This window comes from Meleagris gallopavo, chromosome 4, assembly GCF_000146605.3.
Source record: "Meleagris gallopavo isolate NT-WF06-2002-E0010 breed Aviagen turkey brand Nicholas breeding stock chromosome 4, Turkey_5.1, whole genome shotgun sequence".
Taxonomy (NCBI): domain Eukaryota; kingdom Metazoa; phylum Chordata; class Aves; order Galliformes; family Phasianidae; genus Meleagris; species Meleagris gallopavo.
The window spans coordinates 48,862,592-48,874,592 of record NC_015014.2 but is presented as its reverse complement, the minus strand read 5'-3'; the positions used below and the strand labels follow the sequence as shown (position 1 = coordinate 48,874,592).

Genomic DNA, 12,001 nt, shown 5'->3' with positions numbered 1-12,001 from the left:
GCAAAGATGCATCACTAAACTCCTCCATGTGGAGAAAATGGCACCCACTGATATTTGCTGACACTTGCTGAATGCTTATGGATACCAACCAGCGGATGTGAGCACAGTGGGAACAGTGGATCACCTCCACTGGTGCAGATTTTTAAGGATGTGGCATGCAGGCTCTTACTCATCACTCGTGAAAATGCATGGTGGTGGTTGCACTGAAAAATACTGTTTTGCAGCTGAGAATTTGCTCTTTGTATCTGTTGTAGTTTCCATGGAAATAAATCGGATGCATTACCTCTGAAGTGACCTACATATATGTATATGCACACAAACACAGAGGTTAAAAAGCAGTAGCTACTATCATGCTACTAAACTCACGGATGCGAAATACAAGGCACCCTTTCAATGAGGTCCTAAAACCTAACTCCATATAGGAAAAAGTTGACTTTATGGGATGCAAGTATACACCTTATGTTTTTTTTGTTTTGTTTTGTTTTGTTTTTTTTTTTTTAAATTCATCTGTCTAGAAAAATAGCCTTCATTTATACTGCTTGATCTAGAACTAGTTTATAGATTATTAGCAGCACATGACTTTTGGGGCCATAACTTGTGCAGTACCAGCACCTCGAGCACCCAGTGACAACTTAGTTGGGTGAAGGGTGCTCAGGACAGGCTTGCGTCCTGCCACTCTACCCTTACGTTTTATTCTTTTGGCTCAGTAACTTAGAAGGTGCATCAAGACTCTCTCCTGCATCTCAGAAGGATGATAGTTTCTTCTTTGTCCTAAAGAGCAACCTAATGTTTAGTTCTTGGGAAGGGTCTGTTCTGAACCACCTTGGGCTACAAGAAACCAGGAACTGAAGGCACAGGTCTGGTAGAAAAGGGGACAGTGAGAGTAAAATGTAATTTCATGCTGTCCAGCTGCCTGGCTAAGAGTTATACACTGGAAGCAGTAGCAACAGCTATTAAAAGAAGAATTTGGAAGGCAAATGCCATGGAATATGTGTAACAAGTCTCCAGGCCAACTTCCACATTTAAAAGGTCACATTAAAGTATCACAAATTCATTCGGTATAGTTTTGCTCTGCTTTCAATAGAAGGCCACGTCAGTAGGGTAACTCATTCTTGCTGGAAGCCTGAAGGATTATTTAAGTCAGGCTTATCTGTGCTTGCATCTTGAGAGCTTTTCAATCATTTGAAGCACACAACACAGATCTATTTTAATCATCTGTGTTTATTCTGTGCTGTTTGCACAAAGTCTCACTCAGCCAGGATTCATGGTTATGCTGGATATTATTCCAGACCATGCCAGTTTATGATAAGAGATTCTAAAATGACCCAGCCAAGAGAATTATGACAGAAGAGTGTTTGAACCTTTTCTTTTTTGTTAAATACCTTGAAAATTTGCATCTTTTTGTTATCCAGAAATCCAACAGCACCTCAAAATATTAAGCAGATTAAAAAAAAGAAAAAATGGAAAAAAAATATATATATATATATATTTGCTCTGTATTCCTTAGAGTTTTTGAGACATTCAAGCCTTCTGAAATAATAACTAGACATGGGCCATTACTTTGCAATTAGCTACAAAAGAACATAGCACAAAGCTGTAATTCCCACAGAGATCTGTAAGGCCATCATATCTCAGCAGAACTGCTGGCAGTTCGTCAGAATGAGTCCTTCTGTATTACAGAACTAAAAATGCTTTGGGTAAAGAACATATTGCTCATTTTTGTAGAACCTAGTGTGAGAGAATTCTAAATCAAATAATACTTTATCGGAGAAAAAACGAGAAGGAAAAAAAAAAAAAAGCATCTTGATGTCATACAAAGTTATGTGCCATCGGCTCACTCTGACATTTCTGGCAACTCTAAGTAGTCACACACAGGTTTTGGGCTTCACAGAAGATGCTCTCTGCATGATTATCCCAAACACATACACTATGCTTTCAGTCTAGTTTTCAGACTTGAACTGGGCCTTGGAATCATGGATCACCCATGCTTACTCAGAGAACATGGAAGTCTGGAGGAGTAACACAGTGCAAATAAAAAGACTTTCATTTTGCAGGAGAAATGTTAAGAAGGGGAAAACGGAGATTTAAATATAACATCATTATTATCCAGAAGTTTGCTATCCTCTGCCACAACTAAGACAGAAATAATTTCCTCTTGACACCAAAGAACATCCTTCACTTGGTTCTTTCAAACAACCAGCCCCTTGTCTAACCGAGTCCCTCCCACTAACGTATTTTTTTGTCTGTTGTTCTTCCCTCTTGAACTTTGGCTCTTCATGTCAAAATAAGTTTTGCAGAAGGAGGAGACAGAACAGGAGATAAAGTCATGCAAGCTAACAGATCCGTTATTGTCTCTTAACAACTCTTACATATCTGCAAAGGATGGAAAATCTGGTGGTATTTTTCTTCTGTGCCTATTTCCTTGTATAGAAGTTCCCAATTATCTGCTATATCCATAGAGTAAATAGTGAACCCAATGTACAATAGTCAGATTGTTAAACAACTCCAAATCACAACAGATGGTGCTATGGGTATTATATACTGGAGATGATATTTATGAAGTCCCAGTCAAAGACTTTAGATCTCTGCTGTTTGCTAGGAAAACTTGAAAATCATAGTATCTGCTTATTATCTACAGGGGCCATGCTACAGAAGTTTACTATGTGCAAAATACCAAAGAGAACCCTGAAAAATCCACTTCAGGAAAAATGTCAGAACAATTAAGAGAAGATAATTCAATGCCATTGATGCATCAGGGTACAAGTTGTAAGAACTGAGGGTATGAATGGTATCTTCCAGTTAGCCTAACAAGCAGTGAAAAATCTTTACAAATGTCATATGCATTAAAGATACACAATCTACTGTTCATAAAACCTTCATAGTATTATGAAACAAAACAGAACCACACTTGCTCAAATAAATTGAAGGACAGAAAAATAATCAAGCCACACAGCTAAAGTAACAGTTAGGCTTTTTAAAATAAACTGCTTGTTTCTTTGTAACTTTCTGTGGTATTTCTAGTAGCAGAGCAGAAGAGTTTAAATGACAATAAGGCTTTTTCTTTGAATAAGCATTAATAAATTGTAATGACAAGATGAACTGATTTAGGGTAGAGATTTAAACTGTATTTTATCTATACACAATTATAATGTATCCATCCACAAATTACGGTACTTGGAATACCAAATACATTTTATAAGAGTTTCAATGTAAATGCACCAATTAACTTAGAAATTAGAAGTCACGCTTTTGGGAGTTAAAAGGAGAATTTCAGAATGTAAACAGACTTTTTGACCCCCTATCGACCTTAACATAACACTATCACTGAAATTTTCCATACAGTTAACTCTAATGAAAATCCTGTGTATTTGAATACATATATTTTAAGTCTACATTTAATAGACACAACTGAATACACTGCGACTTCTTCATCAGCATAAATCTTACTTCTTATCAGCACTGATCTATACAGTTATAAATAAACTGATCTGTATAATTACTTTAACTGAAATGTGAGTTATTAAAGTCTTTACCATCAATCATGTTATTTTTGTATAATGTAACCACCACACTGAAGAATTCTAAAAGTCCATTTCCATACTTGAGCAACTCTGATGACTACATTGTTCTTCATCTTAACTCTGAACTTCTAAATTGACAATGCTTGGTCTGGAGATAATTGCAACTACCTGTTGAGTCCTGATAAGTACTCCCAAACAATAACATCACCCCAATGTACTCTCACAGAATCACAGAATGGTTAGGGTTGGAAGGGACCTCAAGGATCATGAATCTCCAACCCCTGCCACATACAGGGCCACCAACCTCCACATTTAATACTAGACCAGCCTGCCCAGGGCCTCATCCAACTTGGCCTTGAACACCTCCAGAGATGGGCATCCACAACCTCTCTGGGCAGCCTGTTCCAGCACCTCACTACTCTCTCTGTAAAGAACTTCCCCCTCACATCCAATCTGAATCTTCCCTCCCTCTACTTAAAACCAATTGCCCTTGTCCTGCAGTTATCAACCCTTTCAAAGAGTTGATTCCCCTCCTGTTTGTAGGCTCCCTTTAGGTATTGAAAGGCTGCAATGAGGTCACCCCACAGCCTTCTTTTCTCCAGGCTGAACAAGCCCAGCTTCCTCAGCCTATCTTCATAGGGAAAGTGCTCCAGTCCCCTGATCATCTTTGTGGCTCTCCTCTGGACCCTCTCCAACAGCTCTCTGTCTTTCTTGTACTGGGGCTCCAGACCTGGACACAGTACTTCAGATGGGGCCTCACAAGAGCAGAGTAGAGAGGGACAATCACCTCCCTGTCCCTGCTGACCACCCCTCTTCTGATGGAGCCCAGGATACCATTTGCTTTTTGAACTGCAAGAGCACATTGCTGGCTCACATTATGTTTTTCATCTATCAAGACTCCCAAGTCCTTCTCCACAGGGCTGCTCGCAAGGACCGCTCTCATGTGTTTTATTCCTATGAACAAGAGTTAACAATTTAGTAGGTAGCAGTAGGGAACCATTCTGGGTATTAAGCATGGCTGGATCCTCCCCACCATCTCGCTAGGCTAGCTAGACTGCCTAGCTTTCTTGCATCCCAATGGTTTTGGAATTATGGTCTTGAAGAACCAACTTTCAGAGCTAGTAGGTATCCAGACTCCACTGAGATTTGTGGAGCTCAGCAGCGTTGAAAAACAATAAGCAAGGATTGCTTTTAAAACAAATAGTAGAATTCTTGCTCTCTCATATTGCGTACAATTAACTGACAAAACAAAAAGCTCAGAAAGCAAACTCTTAATGAAGCATAAAAATTACAGATACAATAATGGAGATTTAGCAAGTACGCTAAATCATGCAACAGGCCACTTGATACTCTGGCCCTGACAAAGTTATCAGACTTTTCCTTTCTAGATTTTGCTGACTTATCCCAGATAGTGATTTGCTCTTCTACATCTAGTAACAGCTGTTTTGCCTTTTATGATAGATGAAATTTGGCATTTCTCACAACTCCTCAGAGTTTCAAATGTTGATTCATATGATCTTATTGGAAACTGAACACTGAGCAATAAATTCAATTCTCGCAGCAACACAGGAACACTGTTAGACTGGTATTGGTAACCACTGCCCTGAGGGTTCCTGTGTTGTGAACGCACACTGAGTAAGTGTGCCTCCAGATCATACACTTACAGCCACCTTACACTGCTTGAAGTATTCCAGGAACAAAATCTCACAGACAAATCATCTACAACAAGAATCCTCCAGCCACTGCAAAAGAACACTGGCTGACTTGTGCCACTGTCTATAGGTATCTTCTAACAAAAAAGGAAAAGGTGAGAAATGCAGAAGTGGGGACAAAAGTCATACTTTGTGCTTCATATTTGCAAGTGACAAGTCTCAGTGGAAAAAGTAGCAAACACCCATTCTCCTTTCTCCCTCCCAGTTTCCTGGAGCTTCCTCTGCACTGTTTTATCATATGTCCAGAAGAGTCAGGGTCAACACAAGTGATGCACACAGCACATAGCTCATGATAAGAACTAGGCACGAATTCCCAGGACAGAAAACGTGTGTCCACGCGAGGGCAGCAGGGAGCAAAGGGGAATTAAAAAGCTAATCTATCATTCAACAAGCGAGACAAAGAGCAAACGAGTTATTATGATCCAAAAGAAAATATATTTGCTATACTCCCACAGAAACAATTAGCAAAAACAGGTTCTCAGGGTCAGCTCCTGCCGAGCAACATCCTGTGGCCTCAGTGATGTGCCCTCACTGCATCAGAAACCATGAGAGCATCTGGGAAAGCTGAGAGTATTTTGAAATTGGGCCACCTAGCTGTAAAGTATGGGCTAGTATGGTTGGGCATACTTACTAGCACAACTTTGTGCCAAGTGTGCTGATCTTTCAGAACTGTGTAAGTAGCCTGAATGATGTAACTGTTCATCTTCCCTCAGCACTTTCAGCCTGCATCCAGTCTCAGACTCGCCTATATGTGACATGTTTATAAAATGAATTCAGCAGGGGCTCACCAGGGGCTGGAGCACCTGCTCTGTGCGGGGAGCCTCAGGTAGCTGGGCTCATTCAGCCTAGAGAAGAGACTGTTTTGGATTCATCTAACTGCAGCCTCCAACATCTACAAAGAGATTACTGAGAGGACAGAGAAACTCTTCACAGGAGTGTATAGCAGAGGGTATGAGACATTAAACTAAAACAATGGATGGAACAAAAATTCTTTACCAAAAGGACTGCAAAACATTGGACAGAGTTGCCCCAAGAGGCTGTCAAATGCTATCTATGAAGGTTTTTAAGACTCATTCAGAATAAAAGCCCTGAATGATCCAGCCTGAATTCACTGTCAACCTCTCCTCTGAGCAGATGGCTGACCTAGACCCTTCTGTCTTGAATAATTCCGCCAACACTAGCAAATAGGCACACTTGCCTTTCACTCCACGCACCCTAAACAATTCTACCACCTGCTGAGTAATGAGATAAGAAAGCGAGTCAACCAGTCATGACTCGTAAGACTCAGGCAAGCATAAGCTGCACCATACCTTGACTCTACCAAAGGGAAATAGTATCAGGCCTATGAAGCACAGGGAATTACTATACAGATACGCTCTGTTTTTCTGGTGTCATTTTAAGCTTTTGTTCAGCAGGACACTACACAGGTTTGAGTTGTTTGACAACCTCAGCTTTGATGCATAGCACAAGGATTTCCATGGTCATGTGAGACAAGTGCTTGGCATTTCCTTTTGCCCTTGCAGAGGATGATTTTGCCTTCTCTTGCAACCAGTGACTGAGCCCTCCCACTGACAGAGGCCAGTTGCGTTGTTCTGGTTTTACTTTCTTTGTTTCCAGCAATTCTTTAAGTATGGTCTATACGTGATTTTGAGAAAGCATTCTTGGTATGTGGGCCCAGAAGCACAAAGTAAAAAGATGGTGGCACAAGTTCTGCAGTGCTGTGTTATGGACATCTGTGGTGAACTCTGATTACTCAGAGTAATTCTAAAAAAAAAAAAAGAGAGAGAGAAAAGGAAAAAAAGAGGCTACCCAGGGTCCCTGAGAGCTCAGGTATCTATCTGGCACTCAGTAACTTAAAAGGAAATCTAGATCCTAAGGAAGAAAATGGGATAGAAACAAATTTATGAACATCCACAAAAGGAATTACACGAAACAGAACTCAGTATTCACAATCACTGGCTTCTCAAATTCAGTTTTTAAAGCACAGTTCAAAAAATAAAGACACTGTTATCTTGCCACATGAGCAGGTAGAATTTCATATGTGTGGTATTACTCTAAACTCAGAGTTTGCAGGATAATTTCTTTGTTTTTGTGCAGACTTCTCTAGATACAGAGAAACATTACAGTAGAAATAATGCCAGTTCTGTAGAAATGCAGCCCTGGGAAATCAAGAGAAAGCTATAATCTTTATTAAGTACTCAAATATTCATCAGAGAGTCAGATATAAAGATTCTAGCTAAACATGTAACTGAATAAGCAAAATCAAAAGCATCAGTAACTGCAAGTGTGCAAGTGCTGAAGCAATGCCTATATAATCACACTTCCAAATATAAATATTCTCGTATTATCCTTACCAGATTAATCAGTCTTCTCATTGCATGTTCATGTGAGCAAATGCATTCACAAGGATCAAATCCACCCTCTGCCATGGTTCTCTGGATAAACCTGAACTTTTCTGTGAACACCTAAGAAGAATAAAAATAAAAGTACAATGAACTCTTTTTCAACTGACCTTATTTTACAGAGACTACCACATCAAATTTCAGCTCATTTAATGCCAGGGTGAAAAAGCAAAACAAAGCAGGGTAATCCTATTATTCCTTTGGCAGCATGAATAAAGAAGTCTGGTATGTGCAGTTGCATTTTGATGTTGCTGAAAGCAGTGCCTCACGCAGGCTTCCTCAAAGATACAAAATTAAATTTTTTGACAAAAAAATTTTTTTTTTTTTATCTCCCCTGGGTTTTCCCACACACCACTATGAAATGCATACTGACAAACAAGAACTACAAAGATTAAGTCCTGGTTTCTCATCTGCACAATGACACTCTTAAGTGTATAAATATCATTTGAAAAGTCAGGAGGAATTTTTCCTCTCAAATCCCCTTACAAACTGTTGGCATTCTCCCCTGAGATCAATGTACAGTAAAATAATTTTAAATCCTGTAACTTCTTTGCTAAAGGGAGAAATCATTCTTACTGTATAACGAAAGCAAGCGGCAGGGGTGCAAAAATGGATATACTTGGAAATGCTTTAGAAATGGAGCTGTACACACTAATTTTAGATCAAAGAAGTAGGCCATTCAGTCAGCAATATAGAAAAAAAGTTCAAAAGATGCAGTAACGGACACGGTAGGGAAGACATTCTAGTTTATTCCCCTGCTAAAACCACTTCCATCCCAGACATGTCAGCAACAGTACAAGTATACCATTACTGTCCACCAGTAGTTCCATCAGTAATTTAATTGATGCTCAAAATGCGTAGCTGAGTGGAAGGCAATTTTAACCCTGTGATCAAATCAGAGATTGTTTTCTCTCTAATAAGGACTCTTATGATGCACTAGATCTGTTCTGCAATGCGTGCTTGCAGCCAAAAGGTCAACTGTATCCTGGGTTGCACCAAGAGAAATGTGACCAGCAGTTCAAGGGAGGTAATTCCCTCTGCTCTGCTCGTGAGACCCCACCTGGAGTACTGCGTCCAGTTCTGGGGCCCAACACCAGGACACTGAGCTGCTGGAGCAAGTCCAGATGAGAGCTACAAAGATAATTAGAAAGCTGGAGTACATCCCCCAAGGGGCCAGGCTGAGAAAGCTGGGGGCTCCTCAGCTAGAGAAGAAAAGGCTCCGGGGAGACCTTATAGGAGCCTTCCAGTACCTGAAGGGGGCCTACAGGAAAGCTGGGGAGGGTGGTAAGACACTGGAACGGGCTGCCCAGTGATGGTGGGGATACCCCCTCCCTGGAAGTATTCATGGCCAGGCTGGACGGGGCTTTGAGCAACCTGGTTTAGTGGGAGGTGTCCCTGCCTATAGCAGGGAGTTGGAACTAGGTGATCTTAAAGGTTCCTTCCAACCCAAACTATTCTGTGCTTCTATGAGTGATACTTTTAAAACACTATTTAATTAAAGCTAGATTCAGACTTTGTGCTGCACATGCTGGGATCCTAACTATGAAATAACCAGCAGGCTTAATAGAGGTGGGAGCAGAGGGCAGATCAGCATTGCCTATTCCCTAAAATAGTAGTTAATGAAAGTACCAACCATTTTATGAGCATGTGCTGAACAAGCAGATGTGTTCTCCAGACTTCACCTTCAAAAACCTAGTGTGATAACTACACAAGTATTTTGATGTTTTAATCTTCTTAGGAGAAAGAGTGACAACCCACAGGCTTTAAAAAATCTCCATAGAAGAGAATGCATCACTACAGTAGTTTTTTCCACTACTTACCTCAGAGTGAAAGAAGAAAACACATTTCACATGTTCTTCCCCTAATTCACTGTGAATGCTTGCCACTCTTCTATATTTTCCTCAGCTGTGGTGCAGAAGGCCAGGTAAGTAAAAGAAGGTAAGAGATATCTGTACCTGCATTACAGAATCTTATCTTCAGTACGGTTACCTGACCACATCTCCACTTTTTAAAAAAGAATACTGAAAATAAGCAAAAAAATTATTGAGGAAATGGAAGAAAGATTGTTTGCCTAGGCAATGAAAAAGGTTAACCTGACAGTTTACTGAGAAGATGACCAAGAGATGACTTGGATATGTAACAGAAATGCACCTTCGATTAGAAAAACAAAAGTAAGTATTGAAGATTTCTTCAATGAAGGAGTCAAAGCCATATGAAGAGCCAATAGCTGGAAGCTGTAATGAACCAAATTAAGAAGACAGGGCAGTCATGCATTTTAAGCATTAGGGTAAACGATCAGTGTGACAAATGCCAGAGAGGTGGATTTCCCATCTCTTCCATTCAGATGTGCTTCAGCCAAATAAAGGTCCAAATACAGAAGCAAGCAGGTTCAGATAAAATGTTCTGCATTATGTAGAAGAGATGATCTAATGATTCTTTTTGAGAGTTAGTTAAAAGCAACTACACTAACATCCCTGACGTTACCTCAGAACCACTGGAACTGCATGGCAATAGCAGAAGAAAATTTTATATTGCCCAGGTTCCCTGGACAGTATGTCACTTCAGCCAGAGTAGCCTTTATCAAACTGTTCTGGCATGAGGAACAGGTAAAAGCACCGATTTTTAAGTAGCACAAAATGCTTTTTCTGGACACAATGCTGACACTTAAAATAAGGTGCTGGAACCATGAGAGTTGCAAACAAATATTTAATTCCCACTTGGAAGAATTTAGGAGTCAGTAATACATAGTAATGGCACAACAATTAAGAGAGCAGGGGTATTAATCTGTATACAACTAGAGAAATCAAAATATCAAATAAGAATCTTCACAGTGAAACCAAGCCAGCATTCTTTGTAGAGAATAAACTGAGAAAGATTAGACAGTAAGTGGGGAAGAGAAATCTGTCATGTAACATCACAAATTTAAGTAGAAGTGTGCTAGAAGGAATTTACCCGAAGGCACCTGAGCTGTACATGACAAATTACCTTAATGAGCTAAAATAAAGCAGAACACATGTCACCAAGTAAAATGCCTTCCAAGCTTTCCAACACAATTTCCCTTATGAGCTTTCTCACCTTCAAATGACACTTAAAGGAATCATTCTTTGTCTTTCTGTCCTCCAAGCCCATAACAAATTCTTAGTGGCAAAGGAATGAGGGTAGGCCATCTATTGTGAGAAAAACACTATTTTTCCTTGAAGAACTAGAGGAAACAGATTTTACATGCAGCTCTCCAGATATAAAGAAACTCCACACTATATGATGATTTCCACTCCTAAAATGACACTTCTGACTACGTTCCTCATTAAAACCTTACTGGCTTAATAACTTATTTGTAATACACTTTGAATGCACAAAGTACTAGGTATCAACTAAGCTCTGTAACTAGATCTAAGTTTATTAATGTTTTGTGACCCTACATAAGCTTTGGTAATAAGAGACTTTTTTACCTACCCTGGAGCAGGATTCCTTGGCTCTATAGCATGCACTCAGGCAGCCCACTCATACGAAATCCTGATCCAGAACTGCAGTTTGCTTCCTGCCTGCCTCCAGTACCTCAATTGTCCCATCCCACGTCAGCTGCTAGCTCGTTTTGCCCAGCTCTGACCTCTTTGCTATGAGTCACACCAGTTCTCCACCTTCTGCAAACACAGCTCTTTTACACATAATCTATGACATTAAGTAAAATAAACCCTTTTTTATTTTTTTTGATCTTTTCCTGTTGGTCACAACCTTGGTTTTCTTGGAATTTAAAGCTACAGCGCCAACCACAGGCAAGTGCTCTGACCAGGAAGGTTACTTTTACCCTACTTAAAATGATTGTATTTTACTTTCACTACATTATTGGTTACACAGCGTTTAATTCTAGGTTTACAAATATTTGGAAGATTTGTTTGGTAAACACAGCAAAGCTCTCACTGATAACAACCGAGAAGATACATACTATGGCCCCTAGACTAAGCAACCTGACAGAAAACATACAAAAAAAAAAAAGAGAAAAATCAGTAAATGCAGATAAATATGAAGTACCATCAAAGAATCAATACAACTTTAAGCGTAAAGTGGCCCACAGAGACAATCATAAGCAAAAGCACTGAAATTAAAATCCTGTAGTCAGTGCCAGGATGATTGTAACTCAGGAACAAAGAGGAGAACAGTCTCTGATGATTTAAGACAGAAATAGCTCATGCTAGAAGCCCCCCATCACCTTCTATCTGAAATTGTAGGCAGTGAAGCCATAATGAAAAATACTTCTACACAACGTTTTAAATCATGAGAGTCTTCTCAGCTGTATGATTATTGCAAATCGTTTTTCTCCTACCATCTTTCCCAACACATGCCCTACAGCAGCACATTCTATTTTACA

The 12,001-nt window shown here is 39.8% G+C and overlaps 1 protein-coding gene across 1 annotated transcript in view; it reads right to left on the bottom strand.

Moving 5' to 3' along the window:
- SMIM14 (small integral membrane protein 14) overlaps window positions 1–11,193 on the bottom strand; it is a 28,639-nt gene extending 17,446 nt beyond the window's left edge. The window contains exons 1-3 of the mRNA XM_003205857.4: window positions 11,089–11,193; window positions 9,456–9,590; window positions 7,588–7,698 (exon numbers count right to left, since the gene is read on the bottom strand). Coding sequence (XP_003205905.1) covers window positions 7,588–7,662 — 75 coding nt within the window. The 5' untranslated portion in view covers window positions 7,663–7,698; window positions 9,456–9,590; window positions 11,089–11,193. The remainder of the gene's footprint in view (window positions 1–7,587; window positions 7,699–9,455; window positions 9,591–11,088) is intronic.
- Between the last annotated feature and the right edge of the window lie 808 nt (window positions 11,194–12,001).